This window comes from Rhododendron vialii, chromosome 1a (genome assembly GCF_030253575.1).
Source record: "Rhododendron vialii isolate Sample 1 chromosome 1a, ASM3025357v1".
Classification (NCBI taxonomy): Eukaryota; Viridiplantae; Streptophyta; class Magnoliopsida; order Ericales; family Ericaceae; genus Rhododendron; species Rhododendron vialii.
In genome coordinates, this window is record NC_080557.1 from 48163175 (window position 1) to 48186228 (window position 23054).

Here is a 23054-nt window from a genome sequence, read left to right on the forward strand (position 1 = left end):
AACTATATTTTCCGATCCAAAACTTAAACCAAGGAGGATTCAAACTCACGTGGAAGACCTACTTCAAACGTTCTTGCCCGTTATGATCACAAAATCATAATCATGTAGGGAATACTGTTTTCATAGTGTAAGTATCAGCCCGCATGCGCGAACACATAAATTTATTTTAAAGAATTGTAAATTAAAAAGATTGATAACGCAAATGGAAGGTAATGTGACGAAGTCCATTCCATTTATTTTTCCATCATGTGATCAAATGTATTTAATGGACGAAGTGGACCCCGAAAGGTCCGGACCACGTAATCTGACAGTTCGGATAGACTCGATAGAGAGAGAGAGAGAGAGAGAGAGAGAGAGAAACCAGTACTGTAAGCACACAGAGTCAGAGAGAGAGAGCTACCTCTATCCGCATTTTCTGGTCAGCCGATGCTCGGAAAATCTTTTACAGGTTGGTAGGTAAACCCGTTTGACTTTTCCGATCAACTGAAACACACTACGATCCCAAGACACTGATGCTATGGACGATCCCAACGGCGATCAGACGACGACGTCGTCGTTCGAAGTCTCCTCCGTTTCTTGCTCGATTTGCCTCGATTTCGTGACCGATGACGGGACCAGGTCAACGGCCAAGCTCCAATGCGGCCACGCGTTCCATCTCGGTGATTTATAAAACCCCCTGTTTCCTTGTTGCTTTCGTTGACGAAAATAGTATAGTTTAATTATCAGTTGAAATTACGAATTCAGTTCTTCTTGCATTTTGGACTGGTTTACGAGGTTTTGTCTTCGTTGGTTACGTATAATGCCCGCTTGATTATAGTGAAGACGATCAAACATCTGAAATTGATACTGCTTTCTGTGGAAATCAAAGCCGTTGAGACTGAATTAGTTGTTAATTATTTTTGTCCCAGTAGAGCTTTAAATACATGGCTTGATTCGTTAACTGTGGACGCCGGGTTTAGCTCACGTTGGAAATTACTCTTTTTAAGTTCCCGCTTAGAAGATGATAAAAGTTACCTTAATGAGCTCTCTGCGAGACAGAAAACGGTTAGATACTCCGGCCGGTGTTAACGACCGGAAATGTCTTCCCTGGGCAAGTTAGTTCCCACTCAAGGGTAGGGGTTATAAAGCCCAACAAGCCAAGCTTGTGGTTGATCAAGCTTGGTTTGCAAACTTAACGAGCTTCAAAAATAATTAAAGTTTTAGTTTATTAGACGTCCCGATCTCAAAAGACCTTTAATCAAGCCAAACACGAGTTGATCTCGAGGAGCTTGAAGTTTTGTACATCATTGGCCGAACGAGCCTAGTAGTAGTTTGTTCGAGTTTGGTTTGAAACCTTAATGAGCTTCAAAAAATTCTCAAGCTTGGCTTGTTTATGTAACAAACCAATCTTGAACAAGCTTTTAATGAGCGAACACAAGCTCAAATTCGAGTAGCTTGGTTTGTTTAGCCGCCCTACTCAAGGGCAAACTATAGACAAGGGATGCTTGGCCGAGAACTCACAAATCAGTAATGAAACAATAATTCTACAATAATTCTTTACCCTGTAGTGTTCTCAATAGGATTTTTTTCGGTGCTTGTATCTTGCATTCTTCTAGTATTTATCAGCATATTGGCCAACTACCCTAGCTTGGTCAGTGATTGAAAAGCGCGAGGCAAAGGTGAGGCGACAAAGCTATAAAAAAAATGAGGTGAGGCGAGTGCCTCAATGAAGCGAGGCGAGTGTTTAAAAATAAGAAAAATATACTACTTCCTACCATCAAGACTAGAATTAAATAATTAATATCACCACATTGCATAATAACCAACAATTCAACATATGAAATACTGGTCAAAAAACGTAAAACACGCTCATAAAATGTTAACAATCCACGTATTCCAAACAAGACATCATCCTCATCACTTATCTCCAAGCGCCTCATCTTCTTCATCCTCATCTGACTTATATCCATCCACATCTTCCTCTTCTTCTTCATCTGAATCTCCATCTTTCCATTCTTGTTCTTCCCACTCATCATCATCTACGAGGAAACTTGATGCTTTTGAACCCTTATTTGTTGCCATTGAAGTTGTTGGTTTATGAGTTGACCTAGTAACTTTGCTAGGTTCTTCAACTCCACTAACCACCACAACATCATCCCAACTCAAATCTTCACCCTCAAATACAAGCTCCTCCTCCAATTTCCCAATCAACCATTCATTGCTCTCATCAACGTTCTTTACGGAAATCAGGTCAAGTTTGCCACGTTTTGCATATCGACGCCTCAATGCTCTATTGTACTTAACAAACACCAAGTCGTTAAGGCGCTTTTGATCTAGCTTATTTCTTTTTTAGGTTTAGAGCTGCAAAATAAGTGTTTAAAAGGATTTTAGTTTATATCACACCTTAAAACAACTAGAAATCCCTTAATGTAATACTCACATGTTCAAACACACTCCAATTTCTCTTGCATCCGGGTGAACTACAAGTAAGGCTAAGGATTTTGATGGCGGATGTCTTAATCCTCCTCGGATTAAGACATGCAGTTCTGGACATGCCCATGCGGCTACATAGCAACCCTACTCTTTTCCTCCGGCTGATGTGACTGATAACAATCATTTTGGTGGCGGATGTAAATCCTCCTCGGATCCGTGACCCCTCGGATAATAGCCCACCTTGGTTTGTAACGTGAACATCATCCTTGGCTCTAGGGAGTGATCAGCGATCATCATCAAGTGTATAATTGGTGCCCGACTATCTGGTCTTACTCAGCGATTTGACCGTCCGAGAGCCAGGTCAACATTGACCTTCTCAGCCATATTTATTTCCTTTAATTACTCTCGACGTCATCTATTGATGGTATATAATCGTAATAATTCCGTCCCCCACATTAACTTTGTTAGATACAGAGTTTGGAATTTTAGATGCTATATTGCATTACACTATTGAAGTTTAAGTTGCCTTTTCCATCCTCTTGTTCAAAAATTGGTGTGGGATCTTCTATGTTATGTGTGATTGCTTTCCTTTTTTTCACTTTGAGGCCCCATTGACATGATGTAGCACACAAATCCTTGAAGTCATAGTAATCTGAGGCAGTGTCATTTTTTCAGAGGTATTAACCTTCTTAAGTAACTTGAGCTTCTTTTTCTTCAAATATCGTGGTGCGTTAGTGGATCCAAGTGTCTACGACTCTACATTGTGTATGGGTGTCGGATTCGTGTCCAATACCCATGTCATATCCATCGGACAGTGGAGGAAATGGAATAGTCTATGAACACTGTTTACATGTTCCGCTTCCATGTAGGAAAAGGAAATTTGACACTATTGTTAATGGTTTCATCACGGTTCGTGCTTATTCGAATGATCTATATGGGTGCAGATTGCATTGGTTCGGCATTCAATTCAAAGGGAGCAATGCAGTGTCCTAATTGTCGTAAGGTTGAGAAAGGTCGATGGTTGTACGCAACTGGCTCTACGTTTTCATTTCCTGAGTTTAGCATTGAAGACTGGACTGCTGATGAGGATCTCCATGAGTTAAGTTATTCTGAGATGGTGAGCAAAACACATAGTTTAAGACTGCTTTTTCTTTTCCTTTTGGTGGAACTGTTGAAACCAAAGTTGTCGATATTAGCCATGGAAATTCGATGGGCAAGCCAAATCAAAAAAGTTTTGTGGGCGCATTATATGCAGCAAGTTGTCAGAATTTACCTTTCTAAGAGCAGGATAAGGTTTCCGCTTTTCATTTCATCTGTGAACCAAAGATGATAAGAGAACAACAATTCTTTTGATATCAACTCTTTTTCTGAAGATCTTTTGATATCAACTCAAAACCACACACACAAAAAAAAAAATGAAAAAGAAAAGGGAAGGGCTGTGAATTTGTGATGTTGAACATAACCTTCCAATATCAGTCCAATTCTTTGGATAAACGCATAAGTGATGCATATATTATGAGGACCGTCCAGTAGATATATAATTCACGAGTTTCCACTTGAAGATTAAATGAGTAGTTTGAGTTTCATAATTGACCTTGTGTAGGAGGATACTTCTTTCCTTTTTCATCAAACTAAACTTCATTTTCACAACTATGAAATCCTCATGTTTAGTGTCCCTGTCTGCAGTCTCTTAGTTTATTAAGATAAGAAATATTTGGGGAGGTTTTGAATACACCACCTTCTCAACCACTAAAATCATGCTGGTAATCGTTTTTTTCTGCAGCCATCTAGAGTTCACTGGTGTCCATTCAGTGGAGTGGTTCGAGTTCACTCATCGTTTGAGTAAGCACATTCTCCTATATGGTCTTGATCTGGATTCTGGAGTTATTTCTCACAATAATTCTTCAATTTGCGTAGTGTGTTTTTTGCTTCTGTGATATTCAGGTTTCGCTTACTGACTACTGACTTGCTGTCAAGTACATGCTGTAGTTCTTCTATCGACTATTTATTTTTGTACATGCTCCAGTTAACAAAATGTTTGTAGTGCTTGACCTCATGTGTTTTGGCATCATGCTTGTCATACTTTCCGTGGAATGATACCGATGCTAACAATGTATTAATCTAGATTGATTAAACTAGGAGCTTCCTTTCATGGTGATGAACTCCAATACAATGCACTAAACAAAAGAAAATATATTTTTTCCCTTTTTGATTGGGAAAGATAAATAGCCATTTGTGTCTAACTGCCTATACTTGTGCAATTTGTTTCTTCCAGAGTTCACAGGTTTTAGTTTCCTCCTTTGTATTTGTTACTGTCTCTTGGTGTCATCTGGGTTAAACTTCCGTCAAAATGCTCCCTTGGGTTTGGTTCTTCTTATTGTTTTCTACCTCACAGATTTGGTTGGCTGTCTTTTTTCGCAAGCTTCTATCTATTTGAAAGAGAGAATGTCTTCCAGTAAAACCCCCAAAGAAAGACTAGTTAAGATTCCATTTGTTCAGAAGAATCTGTTAAATACTTCTCCCCTCTGGGCTTTTCGCCCAATTAGTCCTGTTTTGGACCGTTTCCAGCTGGGACTAACAGTAAAGACTAATCTACTTAAATGCAATTTGTGACATGGAAACAATCGTATTCTTTAAACATGAATACACTCAGGCGGATGCCCTATTTTTCTCACCTTACTGAGATACTGTCCTCATATTTTATGTCCATGGGAAACTGCCGACGCATTAAATCTGATACCAATCAACCAACAGGTTTTTAGGGGATGATCCATACAACCGAACATTTTGTTGCAAGTCCAGGAGGGATTTGCTTTTGTTTGGCCCTTTTGGGTGGGTGAAAATGGTTCAATTAGAAGAAGAAACACATTTTGTTGTCTGAAGCAAAGAGGAGTAGAAGGATGCATGTCACAGTTTCCCACCTTAGGGAAGATTCCCACCAGCTTTGATGCATGTACTGGAGTTCTTTTTAACAGTTATTAGGGATTCTAGCGTAGTTTTCCCTTTTGATTTAGATACTGCTCTTATGGAACTTTATTTTCTGTAGCAATGCTTTTTAACTATTGCTTGTAGTGATAGATGCCAAGACTGAGTTAAACTTAATAATTCTTGCACTCTTGCTGAAAGCATGAATTTTGGTCAACACAAATTTCTCGGTCTCTTCCACTGTCATCATTTGTTGCTGTCTTTAACGAATTAATATCTCAATCGTTTCAGGGAAGTTGAACCTCCGCCAACAAGAAGTAAGGGTACTTGAGCTTTGATTCCTGATCCAATTTCGGTAGTGCCCAGCAACCAAATGTAATAGGAAAAATATTGTGTTGCAGATCATAACTTACATAGGCACCAGTCCGTATTTTCTGATCAACAAACAGCTGCGTCACCTGTGGCTCATTCATATGTTGCATACTTTGGACCCATTCCACCACCAACTACCTCAAACACCAGTGAGAATGTTGAAGATCGCAACTTCAATCATCCCTGGAATGGCTTATCTGGACACAATGAGATCTTTCCTGCCCGTACTTTTCCTGTCATAGGTATCCCCCATCAAAATCGAGGTCATCATTCCCATCCATTTTCTGCAAACAGCGGACATGTGAACAGTGCTGATCAAGCTTCAATTCCACCTGCACCTCTGAGAGCTACCAGGGGAGACCATGATGCTTTGACAAGATCCGGATCTGTTGTGCATCCATTTCTTCATGGTCCCCGGTAAGTCGTTTTTCACGCATTGACAAATAAAGACAAAATCCAAATGTTGTACCATTTTTTTAAGGGAAATTTATAGAATTGGTCCTCCTAGTTTCACCCAAGTCTCATTTTCATCCTCCAAGTATTAATTGCAACTCTTTTGACCTTCAAGTTTGGTTTCCGTACTAAGTTGGTTCAATTGATAACGTCTGTCAGCCAAACTGGACGAAAAAAATCATATTGAGGGCAAACGCCATTTATTGGACCAACTTGGTACGAACTACAACGTCCAAACCGCCATCAATCAGATTTTTTCTGTCCAATTTGGTTGACAGAAGTTATCAATTGGACCAATTTGGTATGAAAACCAAACTTGAAGGTCAAAAAAGTTGTAATTAATACTTGGAGGATGAAAATGAGACTTGGATGAAACTAGGAGGACCATTTATATAAATTTCCCTTTTTTTAATTTGTAACACAAATGGAGTCAGTGGTATTTTAAGTTCGTTGTAGCATTAAACATGTCTTGTGGCACCTATAATGAGTTCTTATCTTCTTGATGGAATGTGAATAAACATCAAATGGAATTGTTTTTTTCCTTGTGAAAAATTGGTCAGAGGCAATGTTTTTGCTTTGATGTTTCATTGCTCATTTGTTTCCTGGCTTTTGGGTTTTAATAAAACCCACTCCTGGTTATCTTCCTGAAGCTGCTGGAAACATGTAACAAACCAGAATGACGACAAAAAGGCTGCAATTATGATCCTTTTTTTTTTTTTTTTTGAACGGTCAAGAATCTTAGGATGAAAACCTAGAATTACATACATCTAAAATCTAGTACGCAAATAAGACTGCTTATTCCCTAGTCTCTCATGGTCTGTTCGTAGCTGTGGTAGTTCATTCTTCTCATCTATCATTCATCATGGCAGCAGCATTCATTCTCATCAAAGGATGCCGGCTTCTCATGCCACCCATCATCACCAACACTCACCTGTCATTCATAGTGTCAGGAGGTTTCATGTCCCAAGGGGGGTGCCGCCAGCGGTGCCAGCTGTCGCTCAATCAGATCATACTGGAGGGTTCTTTCTATCTCCTCCTACAGGCTCATCAGGCCGGAACCCACATGATATGGAAAGTTCCTTGCCGAACCATTTCCATGCATGGGAAAGAGACAGGGACCCTGCTCAGGGTTCCTTCCATCATGCTAGTGGTGGCTCTGATAACAGCAACAGGTCTGGCGGATTTTGGCACAGGCATTGAACTTAAACAACTTGGTTTCCCGTTTCAAGAGTCAAGTATTTATGTATCTCTGTTGCTAGAAGATTGGACATAAGCTGTTTATATATCAACTGCTGGAACCAAGAAATTTGTATGAGAAGTGAGAACAAGTAAACAGTGTTGTGTTTCTGTACATTCTGACTTGGGATGTAGTATGCCCTGGAATGCCTAATACTTTTTGGGCAGTCAGTGGTGCCGACTTGGTTTTCGTTATGATACAACTTTTTGGAAAAAACAGGAACAGGCTGTCCTGTGCTAGTTGGATGAGTACTGAAGTCTCTGCAGAGCGTAGGGTTTTTGTGTTGAACGAAATGTTTGATTTTGGCTATATTTTCATTGCAACTGTCAAAATTTTATTGCAGTAATTGCAAAATATCAAATGACATCGAGTCACGTATATCAGTGATGGATGCTTCACTAAAAACAAGACCAATTGTTGGTCTCCACCATCAAGTGAATTGTTGGAGTAATTGGAACTCGATTGAGTTACGATTCATTCTGCTGAAGGTTGGATGAAAAGAGGACTGTCTTTCCCTCCCGTTCTACTCCAGAATCATCAAAGATCTGTCCTCCACGGTCAAGGTTTTGAATATCTGATTCAGAAGGACCGTTGTACAATAATAACTGAGATCTGCTATAGCAGTGCAGAAGTTTTGGACTAAAGAGGCTTCTTTGTCGGCTTGAGTTGTACTTTTGTGACCTGTGAAACAATGTGCTTGATTGAAGTATTGAACCAAGGCTTGAAACTCATATGTTCTTAAAATTATGGAACTTATTTGCCGAAGCTAGCCTCGACTTTGAGAATATACAAATTTTCTTGTGATCACTGTCAACTGGTGCAGTGCCCAGGAGCTTAGATGATGCCAAAAGAATTTGCTTGGTTATAGAGCAACCGCATTTCCATTTGTTCGGGTCAAATTTCCCAAACAAGTGCAAAGATGATTCCATAAAGTTGAAGAGATTCTCTCTCTCTCTCTCTCTCTCTCTCTCTCTCACACACACACACGCACACACACACGCACAGAGGGTATTGGGCAGATTAAGATAGAGATCTGCATGTTCATTAAACTGTTGTGCTACCCTGGTGAGTATGAAAAACCAAAGGGAGCTAATGAAGTCGATAAATAAAATATAAATCCAACAATTCTGGACTATCTCACAACAATTAGAAACAGAGCATTGATGCTACATGCCAAAATACACATTAGCAGCATTCAGCTAATACATAACTACAATGCTGCCATACTACAAAGCAAAAACTACTGCGAAGAGTGTGATTGAGAAAGAGAGGAAATGGTCTCAGCTTCGAATACAGCGTCTGGACCGATTCTCATTCCCTTCAAGAAGTTGGAATACCAATGTGCAGAGCGTTTAGGGTATCTTTTCAAATCCTTGTCATCAAAATCCACATAGTACAGGCCAAAGGCTGAGTTGTAGCCATCCAATAACTCAAATACATCCAAGAAGGACCACGTGAAATACCCTCTTGCATTTGATCCATTCCTTCAATAAAATAACAAATTTAAAGAAAGAAAACACAAGGGCAAAATAAGTGTCTCAAAGAATGAAATTATCAAATCAATTTATATTACAAAACCTTTCATTGTAGTGGCAATTCAAATCCCTATCTTTAACCATGTGTATTTCCTTACAGAAGGGTTTATGAAAAAGTCAAATGTTCTTATTTATATGTTCAGATTTCCTTAATTTGTAGTTCCATGCTTAAGATTCTATCATTCTGTAAATTAAAACAGATGGGTTATAATTTGGCCCCAAATCTCCGGAAGAAAAAGACCAGTTGACTGCTATAGGCTTTTATTTACATACTTGATTTTAAAATAGACGTACCTCAAAGCATCAAGTAAACCCCCAATGAAACCACGCAAATAGTTCACCCTTGGCATGTCATCCAATGTTGAATTACGTCGTGTCTGTTGACCTATCAGAACAAGTGGGAGGAGTCTCAGTAATCACATGATCATTCACCGTCACGAAAGATGATGGTTGAAAAGTTCTTAATCAAGGTACAAAACTCAAATGTTAAGTGTGAATGAAAACCGAAAACAGATAGAATGTCTAAGGGTGAAGAGAATAAGGATGATGTTTCATCAACCTATTTCCTTCATAACCATTTGATCACCCAATTCCTCAAACTTTGGTCAATGTGAGGACGTTTACTATTTTATATATTCAAATACACATGGAGAGAGATGGACCGTTTTCATGGATGTAAATAGGAGGGTTGCCATAAACTTGCTTGAAGTACTCCAAAACTCCAACCAGGCCCGAGGGTGCAATGGGGAACTGAGTTAAACAGAATAATTAGTACAATGAACAAACCCTGAGAATTGTGAAACCAACTTCATGAATTTTCCTCCATCCCTAACCTGATCTGGTGGTGTATCACCGTGCACAGCTGCAACAATAAAAAAGATCCATCAATCAGACATTAGTGCGTAGACAAAAATTCTTAATATGCAAATCAGAAAACGTTGATTGAAGCAAGAATTAAATCAAGCTCGTAAGTAGTCTTGATCGAGTTTGGCAAGTATATGGAGTAACATACATATCATATCGACTGCCATATCTGCATTGAAGTCCCTGATATCCAAATTCAGTTTGTTTGGATTGTCCTTGATGTACAGTGTGGCGTAATGGTTAAGTCCTAGGAAGTCAAATGAGCCCTTGACTTGTTGGGATTCGAGGTTGGTGAAGGCTGGAATTCTTGTGCCTGCATTCTTCCTCACTATGTTAGGATAGTCTCCAAATACAAGGGGATTGACAAACCTGCAACAACCAAAGACAAAGAGTGACCAACTACGGGTTTAACTTTACGCAGGGTTTCGTGAAATATATTCTAATTTTGAAACAACCACCAAACCGAGGCTTTTATAGGTGACATATGTTAGTTGAAGATACATAAATCTATATTTGTTTGTCACTCACCACCCAATGAAAAAGTCATTGGCTCGTTGCGTTGCTATAACATCCTCTGTTGCATTAGTACAAGGGACCAGCCAATAAGCAAAGATATTTATTCCTATGAGTCCTTTTTGCTTTCCCTGTAACATAACATTTCCTCCAACAATAATGGTCATTTCTTCCTTCATTGCCACCACAATTAAAGGAGAGGAACTTTTTTACTTCAGAAAGATAAGAACAATACCTGGTACTTGTTCTTGTACAAACTTGCAGCCGATGCATGAGCCAGCAAGATATTGTGAGCAGCAATGTATGGCTCAGATGAGGAGTTACCTTTAGAACAGTTTGCTACTCCAAATGGGGGAGAGCATCTGTTTGGGGGTGTAAATCCCACATCATAACCTCCCAAGACAAATATGTTGGCCTCATTAAAGGTACTCCAGTGTAAAATCCTATCACCAAATTCTCTGAAGCACACATCAGCATATGCTGTGAAATCTTTCCTGTAACCACACATAGGTGATTTTCATTACATAAAAAATTGCATAGGTTGTTCGAATAGCTTAAAGTGATGCAGAAGAGAATGCAAGTTCAGCACCATACACAACTTTTCGACTAATCCATCCTCCGTATTCATCTTCAAGAGCCTGTGGTAGATCAGAGTGCACCAGTGTAACATGTGGTTGGATTCCTGCTTGATATATATGTTTAAACAAAGATCAGTGGGAGAGAAAGAGAAGCAGGAGAGCAGTGATACATGGACACTTCTATGCTATGATGCACGGATACGGACACGGACACGGCGGGGGACACGCGCATGTGTATATTTATTTATATATTTTTAATTTTTTTCCCAAGTTTAAATGGCAAAATGTGGACAAAATGAAAAATCCATAGTTCCAATACCATTCAAACAAAACAAGACATCCATAAGTTCAATACAACCCTATTGAAAAATTACAGTTTGACCCCCAATTTTTAAAAAAAGTATATTTTGACCCCTAAAATTTTAAACAAATTACAATTTGACCCCCATAATTTAAAAAAATACACTTTGACCCCCCGCCGTGTCCCCATCGGTGTCCCCAGCCGTGTCCCTCTCAAAAATTTAAAATAAATTATGGGACCGTGTCCCCGTGTCCGACAATGCAATATGTCAACCTTTAGAGGTGTCGGTGCTTCATAGCTTCTATATACTCCAAAGCACCATCTCCGACGGATATGACAAGAGTAAGGGTGTAAGATATGCGTCCAATACCGTACCCAGTTTGGACACTAGAATTTCGTATAATTTTTATGACATAATTGAAGGAAAAAGGCTGAAATTACCTAGAATCTAGACATTACTACGTGGATGCGAGATAGAAATTTTATAGTTCCTTTAGGCCCTACGATAATGTAAAACACTTGTTCCATTATACATATAAACAATACAAATAAGTCTGTAGGACATGTCCCCACACCATTACCCATCTTTTGGACGAAAGCCCGGTATCCTAAGATTTATAATTAGAAAGGCATGACGTTTGGACACGCACCTGAGTCCATGTTACATAGTGGGGCGCTTTTAAAGAGTTTTGAGGTGTTGTTTGGTTAACGTTTAAAAATTCTTTTTTCTTTCTTGTAAAGAAGAGAAAAATAGATGCGCTGGTATCTTCTCAATTAGTTAGAACATTCAAATGCTAACCAAACAGTGGTTCATGTATAAGAAGAATAAGGCTGACCGTTTCTAATAAGTTCATTGATAAAGTTGCTGTAATATTCCAGACCCTTCGGATTCACTGGTCCTCTTCCATCTAGTAAACAGAATGACCACAAGCATAAGAAACAAACCAGAAATTTTATGATTGCTTATGTCAGTTAGCATGAGATATAGTTAGTTGATCTTACAGGGGATAAGCCTTGACCATGCTATGGAGAATCTATAGGCCTCCAGTCCTGTTTCCACCATTAGTTGTACGTCTTCCTGCAATAGAGTATTTCCCACCACATCAGAGAGAGAGAGAGAGAGAGAGAGAGAGAGAGAGAGAGAGAGATCAAGCATTAATGCAAACACCTTGTACTTGTGGTACCCATCGCATGCTATGTCTCCAGTGTCTCCATGCACATTCCCTGAAGTTTGAGTTGCAACAATTATAGTGTTTCAAGAGAAATGATATTAAGAAATTGTAGACTTGTCTTAGCAAAATAGCAATTGTTGATCTTCCAATGAAAGTGTTCTTCTGATAAAGGAACGAATGACACAAAAACAAACCATCATGAGCAAAGGTGTCCCAAATGCTTGGAGTTCTTCCATCTTCAAATGCCGCTCCCTCAACCTTTTTTGTACACAAACACAACAACATACACACGCATGGTTCATCAAAATCTTCCTTCTTTCTGCCTTTATTTTTTTGGTTTTATTTTCAACTTATAAAGCTATGGATGCAGATATGTTCCAAGTGAGCAACTACTTTGGAGGCGCCTTCTGGACTTGTCAGAAGATTGTGGCAAGCAGGCGGCCTGGGCATGCCCACCAGGCAAACATGGTTTGCTAACTGCCTGTCATGCCTAATGCTAGCATGTGGCTAGTGCCTACACCAAGTGCAAATGTTGGCATCCTACAAAAGATGCGGAAGACGCCATCTTACAAAACGAACACAAACGCATGAGGCCAATTTGTAGGGTGCGCCAAAGTGGTCAATACTTCCATTGTTGTAAAAATCTTACATAGCCGGTTAGAGGAAAAATCGATACATATCTCTAAACTTACGCATACAATACAATGCTTATCTTACAATTCAGTACGGTTAGAGCTAAAACCGGTACATTTTAAATTTAAGAAAATAATCTTGTGACACTCTTACGCTCCATGATGCAAAAAAGCCAAACATGAAACCAAAAATCTTGCGACTAGAGCATGTTAGATGTTTAAAGAGTTCTCTTTCAACATTTGCAGTAGATTATGCATTTTACATAGTATGGTATAATGGTTTTCTGAACTTATGATAAGCTCTTTAACAAGAAAGAAAGACGTGTTGGGTCCACCCCAGTGGGCCAAGGTTTTGTTATTGGGCTGGTTAGGCCCATGTTTGCTCTCCTTTGTATTTTTCCCTTGTATCCTCATTTGCTCTTTGTGAGGTGTGTGTGTGTGACTGTGAGAAAGAGAGAGAGCAGGAGAGACCGAGAGAAAGATTGAGAGGAGAGTTCCATTGTATTGAGAGGAGAGAGTGAGTGATTGTGAAGCAAATCTCACAAGTGTAATTTCTCGATATAGTGAAACCCCCCTCCCCGTGGATGTAGGCCGGTTGTTTGGCCGAACCACTCAGTTGTGTTGCTCTTCTTCTTTATTTTCGTGCCTGTGTTTGTGGCGGGGATTGGGGTCGAAGCCGTGACCCAACAAAGACGACACACAATACATATCCCGGTTTGACAACATCGGGCACGGCTACTACTTCGAGATGGGTAGTCCGTGTGCCGTCTTACGATAAGATAAGGGATGAAAATCAACAAGGAAAGCATATGTACCTGGTAGGCAGAGGTCCCGGAGCCGAAAACAAAGTCAAGTGGGAAGTCATTTCTACTGAACTCTTCAGCGCACAAGACTAGTATTGCCCCTGGCGCTGATAAGTATATGAGCACAAGAGATACCAGAGGGAAAGAAGAAAGGGCCACCATATTCTCTCCTCTCCCTCCTCGGTTCAGATTCAACCTCACACTCCCTCATCAGTAGCTATATGGACTAATCCCATGAGAGATGCTCGGTACACTACATCTTAATCTTACGTGGCGATCATTTTTTTTTTTTTTTGATCCGCACGTGGCGATCATTTCAAACTCACAAAAATACCCAAAAATATCTATAAATTTTAAAATATTAGTATTATAGAATCTTATAAAAAATATGTTCTAACGGATATCGGTAAAGTATTATTTTTGGATTCGTAAGAATTCCTACGAATTCAAAAATAATACTTACTGACTTACGAATCAAAAAATAATACTTACTGATATTCGTTGAAACTGATTTTTTACATGATCTTATAAAATAATATTTTAAAATTTATAAATATATTTTTTATATTTTTATAGAACTCAAAATGGACCCGTGAATGTGAATATATAGTGAAAATATGTAGCGTACCAAACATTTCTCCTCATCCTATTTCCCGACTCCCGTGTTCTCTGTTTTCATCCGTTCATTTATGCATATGTGGACAATACCCACACGGCTCTTGTGTGGTCTGATTATCTTACACGACCAAAGAATTTATATCCATGCATTTTATGAGAGATATTTGTAACATTGTGCTAAAATTTCCTTACAAGAAAGAGACCTTTCTTTTACATTCCTTCCAAAATCACGGTCCATAGGGATGGCAATCAGCCAGTAAACACCTGTCACAAAGGAAGGTTGAAAGCCAAAAGCTACTTTCTTGTCTACGGGAATCATCCCATGTACTCACTCTTGTCTGCGGGAGTTTCTGCCTGAGTTTCTGTAAATTTCATTCACGTGGGGGATTGTTAGAAAAATAGATTTTGTTCATATAATTTTTTGGGCAAGTTTGAGCCAAAAATTTGCCCAAAAAATTAAATGGGACCCGGACACCTCGAGAGATGGGTCCAAGTGGATTTATAATCTCCTATGTTAGCGGGTTGGAGGTGTTCCACTTTCTAAAAAAAAGAACTTATAAAAAAGAAAGGTAATTTCAAGCTCAAAAATCATGTATTTACGTAAATAATTTTCCTACCAATATGAATCTTGTTTGATAAATCTCATTAAGATCTTTTAAACGGTGAAAAAAATTTAAAAAATTATTTTTCATTTTCATTATATCTGAGCTTTGAATTACCTTCTTTTTGAAAAAAAAAAGATTTAGAAAGAAAGCAGAACGGAATCCACAAAAGAAAAGAACAAAAACCATTGAGGATTGAATGGAAAATTGTGAATCATAGTTAGAGCTGAGTATTTTGATTTGGGCTTACACTGTTGTTTCTTGCCCGAACTAAATGCTAGCAGTAGCCAAAAACCATAATAAGTTTTGCAGCAGGAGCTGGAAGCTCTTCCATGACAATTGTCAATGGAACTCAATAAATGCTAGCTTTGCATTTAATAGTTATGCCCAACTGTTGAAGAAGCATTGAATTCTTCTTTCAATTCTGCGGTTCTCTTTTGCCTATAGATAGGCATCCTTTGCATGAGATGTATAGAAGAAAAATATTCCAGTGATACACTAACCTCTTTTTCTGTAAACTTTTTGTGTTTTTGATTTTTCATATGAGAGAATACTGCGCACAGAATTTCAATTCAAAATAAGCTCAAGTGTGGTGCACACTTAGCTTTCAATCGGTTACATCTTGGGAGATAGACGTCTACTAAAACCTCTGGCATCTCGGTGAGACGGTGAATCTATTTTAAATCTATTTTAAGGACACCGTGTGTAACACGGGTACGATTTGTATCCATTATATATATTTTAGATTCAGTATTTCCCTTATGTTTTTCAGATTTGAATAAAAATTCGCTAAACTGTTTATTTTTATTTTTATACGCATGCGTGCAACAGCTTCCAACCCTCCACCTCTGTTTCTTCTTCTTCTTCTTCTTCTTCTTCTTCAGCTTTGACACGATGATAATGACTTTGGTTATTAGCCTCGAAATATAGGACATCGCGGCAAAAGTCGAAGCATGCTTTGAATTCTTCTTTAGTGAAGAAGGATTCCTTTTCTTCTGTAGTTTTAGTTTTGTTTCTTACGATACCACCGAGGACGTAGATGGTGGAGCCTAGAGCGACAACCATGTTCAACGGACTCATTCACCATAGTGGTGGTGGCAATTTTTTTCCGTCACACTCGTCATCGAAGTAGTCAACGCTTTGCGATCATGAGTAATTTTTTGCGGCTAAGAGTAAAACTTTGCGATCAAAAGCATTTCTTCATGGCCAAGAGCAAAACTTTGTGGCCAGCAAAACTTTACCCAAATAAGAGAAGGGAATTTTTTAAAATTTTCTCTTTCTTTCCATCCACACTTTCCAAACACACCCTAAAGGAAATAGGAGTAGTAAAGAGTATCTCTTTTTTGAAATTCCTTTATTATTTTCATTTGCCTTGGCCAAACAAGTAAAACCACGTGTTCGTAACTTCATTTTCAATTTGCTCGTCCTTTTCCCTTTTCTTTTTTGATCCAAACATAGCATAAACTCTCTTAAAGAGGTTGTCTATGTTATCATCAAAATGTACTAACCTAAGTTGGATGGTGTTTGGTGTGACGTTCATTCTCTCACAGCATATTCTTATTCATGGGAGAAACAACCAAATCAAAAGACAGAAAGTTCGTTAGCATTATGGAATTTTTGGAGCAAACTTTTTTTTCATAACCGGATGACCGGGCCAACTTGCGGACCTCTCAATTAATACCGAGGCCTTGAAGTTAAACGACCTGGCAAACCCTCCGTTTTGTTTAGTGCAGTAATCATCCCTGGCCCCAGCTTGTACTGAATGTTTGTAATGTGGGATAATGAACAAGAACTGTTAGGCTCAACAGAATCAGGCTCCCCCAAACATACAATTTCAAAGGGGGTAATCTCAACCTTCAAAAACGCTTTGTGAGTCCAGAACTATCTCAGCTCAGTTGAACTGGATCAACTCCATAGAAATGGAATTCCGCAGCAGAAAGAGATTTGGAAACGTGTTGAAGCAAGCAGATTAGTCATATTGCTGATCCTGCAGATACGGGAAAACGGCCACTCTCTTAAAAACTAACATGAGTTGAACGCGAGATGTCTTCATGTTCACAAAACTATTGCGATATTGGATATATATATATATATATATATATATATATATATATATATATATATATATATATATATATATATATATAAACATAAGAAAGCTAACGTTGAGACCGAATAAACATAAATTCTAACAGTTTGGGACTCTCTCGCAACCATTAGAAATAGAGCATTGTTGTTACATGCCAAATACACATTACAGACATTCAGTTGAAAACAGTAACAATGCAGTTTGTGCCAAAAGAAAACAAACTACTGGGAAGAGCGAGTTTGAGAAATAGAGGAAATAGTCTCAAATTCAAGTACGGCATCCGGATTGATTGCCCTTCCCTTCAAGAACTTGGAGTACCAATGCGCGGAGAGTTTAGGGTATCTTTTCAAATCCTTGTCATCCATATCCACATAGTACAAGCCAAAGGCTGAATTGTAGCCATCCAATAACTCAAATACGTCCAAGAAGGACCATATGAAATACCCTCTTGCATTTGATCCATTCCTTCAATGATTAAACAAATTTAAAGAAAGAAAACATTAGGGCAAAATAATGAAGATGAAAAACCTTTGATAGTGGTGGTAATTCGAATTCCTATCCTCTTCTCTTTAACCATAATATTTCCTTACAGAAGGGTTTATGCATAAGTCATACGTTGTTATTTATGTGTTCAGGTTTTCTTCATTTGTAGTTCCATGCATCAGATTCTATCAGCCAAAACATAATTTAACCCAAAATCCCGGGAAGAAAAAGACCTATTGGCTGCTATATATAGGCTTTTATCTACACGGATGAACTTGATTTTAAAATAGACATACCTCAAAGCATCAAGCAGACTCCCGATGAAACCACACAAATACTTCACCCTTGGCATGTCATCCAATGTTGAACTATGTAGTGTTTGTAGACCTATCAAAACAAGTGGGAGGAGTCTCAATAACTACATGATCATTACACTGTCACAAAAGAAGCTAGTAAAGAAGTTCTTAATAAAGGTACAAGAGTCAAATGTTAAGTGTAAATGAAAACAGGAAACAGTGAAATGTTATAAGAGTGAAAGAGAATCATGATGATGTTTCATAGCCCTTCATAGAATTCTCTCTTTCGTACCCATTAGATCACCGAATTCCTCAAACTTCGGTCAATGGGATATCAGTAGCTAACATTTACTATATCACATATTTAAATGAGACATGGAGAGGGAGGGAAAGAGAAAGAGGTACCGTTTTCATGGATGTAAATAGGAGGGTTGCCATAAACTTGCTTGAAATACTCCAAAACTTCAGCCAGACCCGAGAATGTGATGGGTAACTGAGTCAAAAAAAAACTGATCAGTAGAATGAATAATCATGAGAACTTTAAAAACAGCTTCATGAATTTCCTCCGTTCCTCACCTGATCTGGTGGTGTATCACCATGCACAACTGCAACAATAAAAAAGATCCATCAATCAGACATTACTGCGTGGACACAAAATCTTCATATGTAAATCAGAAAACATTGATTGAAGCAAGAATTAAATCAAGCTCATTTGTAGTCTTAATCGAGTTTGGTAAGTACATGGAGTAACATACATATCATATCGGCCGCCATATCTGCATTGAAGTCCCTGTTGTCCATTTTCAGTTTGTTTGGATTGTTCTTGATGTAACCTGTGAAGTAATGGTTAACACCTACGAAGTCAAATGAACCTTTGACTTGTTTGGATTCAAGGTTGCTGAAGGCTGGAATTCTTGTGCCTGCATTCTTCTTCACTATGTCAGGATAGTCTCCAAATACAAGGGGATTGACAAACCTGCAGCAACCATTGACAAAAGAGTGATCAATAACGTTTTTAACATTCAGGGGAGTTTCGGTTCAAGAAAAAACTTTTTTTTTCCCGAGGATTTGAAAACATCTTTTTGGGTTTTCCTTAAAAACTGATTCTTTCTTCAAAACAAACTGGTTTTTTCTTCAAAATAAGTTCTTAAAACAAGTTTTGGATTCTGTTAAGAAAACAAGATTCGTGAAAAATGTTATGATTCTGAAACAGCAACCAAACAGAGGCTTCCATATGTGAACATACATTAATTCAAGATGCATAAATCACTTTGTTGTTTGCGACTCACCACCCAATCATAAAGTCTTTGGCTCGTTGCGTTGCTACAACATCCTCTGTTGCATTAGTGTAAGGGACAAACCAATAAGCAAAGATATTTATTCCTATGAATCCTTTTTGCCTGCCCTGTAACATAACATCTCCCCAAACAATTACGGTCATTTTTTCCCTCATTGCCACCACAATTAAAGGAGAGGAATTTTGTTTCCTTGAGAAATATAAAGAACAATAGCTATACTATCTCTTGTAATACCTGGTACTTGTTCTTGTACAAACTTGCAGCCGATGCATGAGCCAGCAAGATATTATGGGCAGCAATGTATGGCTCAGACGAGGAGTTGCCTTTAGAACAATTCGCTATTCCAAACGGGGGAGAGCATCGCGTTGGGGGTGTAAATCCCACATCATAACCTCCCAAAACAAATACATTGGCCTCATTAAAGGTATTCCAATACGAAATCCTATCGCCAAATTGTCTGAAGCACACATCAGCATATGCTGTGAAATCTTTCCTGCACCCACAAATAGGCGATTTCCGTTACATCAAAAATTGCATAGGTTGTTTGAATAGCGTAAAGTGATAAAGAAGAGAATGCAAGTTCAGCACCATACACAACTTTTCGACTAATCCATCCTCCGTATTCATCTTCAAGAGCCTGTGGTAGATCAGAGTGCACCAGTGTAACATGTGGTTGGATTCCTGTTTGATATTTACTGCAACATAGATCAGTGGGAGAGAAACAAAGCCGGAAAGAAGTGATACATGGACTCTTCTACGCACTCGAAAGCACTATGTCCGACGGATATGACAAGATTAAGGGTGTAGGACATGTCCAAGCCTATACCCAACATTTGGACACAAATCCCAGCATCCTAAGATTCAAGTTTCGGAAGGCACGAGGTTTTGACACGCACCCAACTACATGTAACATAGTGGGAGAGCTTAAAGAGTTTTGAGGTGTTGTTTGGTTACTATATGAAATTACTTTTTTTTTTCTTTACAGAAAAATAGATGCTGTGTTATTTCCTCTATTAGTTAGAACATTCAAACGCTAAGCAAACATTAGCGAAAATGTTTACGAACAAATAAGGCTGACCATATCTGATTAGTTCATTGATGAAGTTGTTGTAGTATTCCAAACCCTTTGGGTTCACTGGTCCTCTTCCATCTGGTTAAGAAAATATGCACTAGCATAATAAGCAAACCAGAATTTGCTGACTGCTTATTCAGTTAAAATGAGACATAGTTAGGTGATCTTACTAGGGATAAGCCTTGACCATGCTATGGAGAATCTATAGGCCTCCAGTCCTGTTTCCACCATTAGTTGTATGTCTTCCTGCAATAGATTTATTACCACCACATCAGAGAGAGAGAGAGAGAGAGCAATTCAAGCAATAATGCAAAAAAAAAAAAAAAAAACACCTTGTACTTGTGGTACCCATCGCATGCTATGTCTCCAGTGTCTCCATGCGCATTCCCTGAAGTTTGAGTTCGAACGATTGTAGTTTTTCAAGAGAAATACTAAGAAATTGTAGACTTGTCTTAGCAAAACACTAGCAATTGTTGATCTTCCAATGAAACTGTTTCGATTAAAGGATGCATGACAAACAGATTGAGATGGTGTAAGGTAATGGTAGTGAAAGAACCTTGACAAAATAAAGAGGCCAAAGTTTCAGTGTACACTTTGCAAATCTTGATTTCTTTGACTACCGTAGAAATTCAATGCGAGAATGCATAGACAAGAGTGTTATTTTATATATAATAAATCTTCTATCTCTATCAGAAAGAAAGAAAGGAAGGAAAAGGACCCGACCATCATGAGCAAAGGTGTCCCAAATGCTTGGAGTCCTTCCATCTTCGAATGCCGCTCCCTCAACCTTTTATTTCCACAAACACAGACACTCAATCTCATTGAAATCTACTTTTCTTTCTGCCATTCTATTGTACATTCAACTTTGACAACAGTGGATGTAGACATGTTCCGAGTGAGCAAGTAATTCAGAGGCGCCTTCTGGACTTGGAGTCCCAAGGATATACCCGTGTAGGAGATAGGCATGCGTTATAAATCAAAATGACTCTTACTCAAACATCAAATCAATTCAAGGCCATACTCGAAGAAATTCTGACCACTAGTTGGAATCGTTTTACATTACTAAGTTAACAGTAATTTCCTTTCCTTTCCTTTTTGCTTTTTTTGTCGACAGTTTTGACTACAGATTTGAGCCATAGTACAAGTTTATAAAACATTAAAACCGCTTGATTTTCAAGATCTATGTCAGAGCCAGGGGCTGCTCATGCTCGCAGCACATTGCAATGCTTGTCAACAGATTGTGGAAAGCATGCAGCGGGGCATGCCCACACGGCAAACATGCTTGGCTAACTGATTCTCATGCCTAATGCTAGCATGTGGCTAGTGATGTTATGTTGGCGTTCCACAACAGATGCCAAAAATGTCCAGAATGGATATAGAATACAGCATGCAAAAAATTTCAACTTGGAGGAGCCATCTCACAAAACAAAAGACAAATCCATGAGGCCAATTTGTATGGTTCCCCAAAGCGGCCAATACATATAGGTGAAGGCAAGACCGGTGTTGTCAAAATCTCACGATACGTTTAGAGGTAAAATCAATACGTTCCTCTAATCGTACCTTATCATTAACAAAATCTTACCATACGCATACAATACACTGTTGTATCTTACGATCAAGTAAGTTTAGACGTAAAACAGATACATAAGCATCTCTTACATTTAAGTAAATATTTTTGTGATACTCATACAACCATGTTATACTGTTGAAGACGTGAAATTTTGTATCATTGGAGTTTTCTTTTATGACTACTCTGTTTAACGAGAAAAACGATACACAATAGTGTATCCAGTTTTGACAACATTGGGCACAACTGCTACTTCAAGACGGGCAGGCGGTTTGACGTCTTGCGAATGAAAAAGGGACGAAAATCAAATAAGGAAAGCATATATACCTGGTAGGCAGAGGTCCCAGAGCCGAAAACAAAGTCAGGCGGGAAGTCATGTCTGCTGAAATCCTCAGCACAGAAGACTAATACTGCCCCTGGGGCTGCTAAGTATATGATCAAAAGAGATACTACAGGGAAAGAGAGGAGAGACACCATATTGTCCTGTTTGGTTCAACTTCAAGCTCATACTCCAGCAGCTATATATGGAATATTACCTATCCTTTGAAGAACCCATTCCTTCCTTGTCTGTTTTCATCCATTCATTTATTATCACAAGGACAAAACCCGAACGGCTCTTTAGTGGTCTGATTCTTTACACGAGCCAAAGAACTAATCCTTGTCTTTAACTGTGAAAGAGATTTGTGACATTGGGCTAAAATATCTAGCTACGGCTAAAAAATCTAGCTATTCACACAATGTCAAGCTCGTACTCTAGTAGCTATATATGGAATATTACCTATCCTTTGAAGAACCCATTCCCGCCTTGTCTGTTTTCATCCATTCATTTATTCTTACGAGGACAAAACCCTTACGGCTCTTTTGTGGTCTGATTCTTTACACGAGCCAAAGAACCAATCCTTGTCTTTAACTGTGAAAGAGATTTGTGACATTGGGCTAAAATATCTAGCTATTCACACAATATCTAGCTGGGGCTAAAATATCTAGCTATTCAGAGTGGGCGTAGAGAACGAGTTTCAATTGCTCGCAAATCTTGGTACTCCATCCACCCTCAAGAATGTAACTGATGGGTCCGACTCCGGCGCTCATTTCACGCTGCTTTTGATTTGCCTAGGCTAAACAAGCAAAACATATTCTTCTACTTCTTGGGTCTTTCTATTTACAGTACACGCTAAACTAAAGAAAATGACAAAAACAGACACTCCAATACGCTTTTTCCACTTTTCAATACA

General features: G+C 38.7%; 2 protein-coding genes across 10 annotated transcripts; one reads left to right on the top strand and one right to left on the bottom strand.

The window, feature by feature from the left end:
- The first annotated feature begins 297 nt into the window (after positions 1-297).
- Positions 298-7760, top strand: LOC131335983 (E3 ubiquitin-protein ligase RFI2). Of its 4 annotated transcripts, none has more exons than XM_058371577.1 (6): positions 298-659; positions 3357-3529; positions 4196-4254; positions 5629-5660; positions 5739-6126; positions 7032-7760. In XM_058371577.1, the coding sequence occupies exons 1-6, from the start codon at positions 518-520 to the stop codon at positions 7360-7362; spliced, it is 1125 nt and encodes a 374-aa protein (XP_058227560.1). In that variant the 5' UTR covers positions 298-517; the 3' UTR covers positions 7363-7760. The 4 variants fall into 4 exon arrangements, with proteins under 4 accessions (XP_058227560.1, XP_058227569.1, XP_058227578.1 ...); XM_058371586.1 differs by having other exon boundaries at positions 7035-7760; XM_058371595.1 differs by having other exon boundaries at positions 5629-5654.
- A 724-nt stretch (positions 7761-8484) lies between these two features.
- Positions 8485-22821, bottom strand: LOC131335956 (hydroxyisourate hydrolase-like). 6 transcript variants are annotated; one of them, XM_058371550.1, is made up of 13 exons: positions 22150-22363; positions 20979-21042; positions 20588-20643; positions 20426-20501; positions 20262-20333; positions 19777-19864; positions 19418-19676; positions 19175-19290; positions 18641-18861; positions 9768-9796; positions 9597-9684; positions 9229-9319; positions 8485-8883 (listed from the first exon to the last, which is right to left on the bottom strand). In XM_058371550.1, the coding sequence occupies exons 1-13, from the start codon at positions 22297-22299 to the stop codon at positions 8640-8642; spliced, it is 1554 nt and encodes a 517-aa protein (XP_058227533.1). In that variant the 5' UTR covers positions 22300-22363; the 3' UTR covers positions 8485-8639. The 6 variants fall into 6 exon arrangements, with proteins under 6 accessions (XP_058227533.1, XP_058227523.1, XP_058227514.1 ...); XM_058371540.1 differs by lacking the exons at positions 9597-9684; positions 9768-9796 and adding exons at positions 18291-18378; positions 18462-18490 and having other exon boundaries at positions 22150-22361; XM_058371531.1 differs by lacking the exons at positions 18641-18861; positions 19175-19290; positions 19418-19676; ... (4 more) ...; positions 20979-21042; positions 22150-22363 and adding exons at positions 9947-10167; positions 10327-10442; positions 10547-10805; ... (4 more) ...; positions 12557-12620; positions 13810-14061.
- Between the last annotated feature and the right edge of the window lie 233 nt (positions 22822-23054).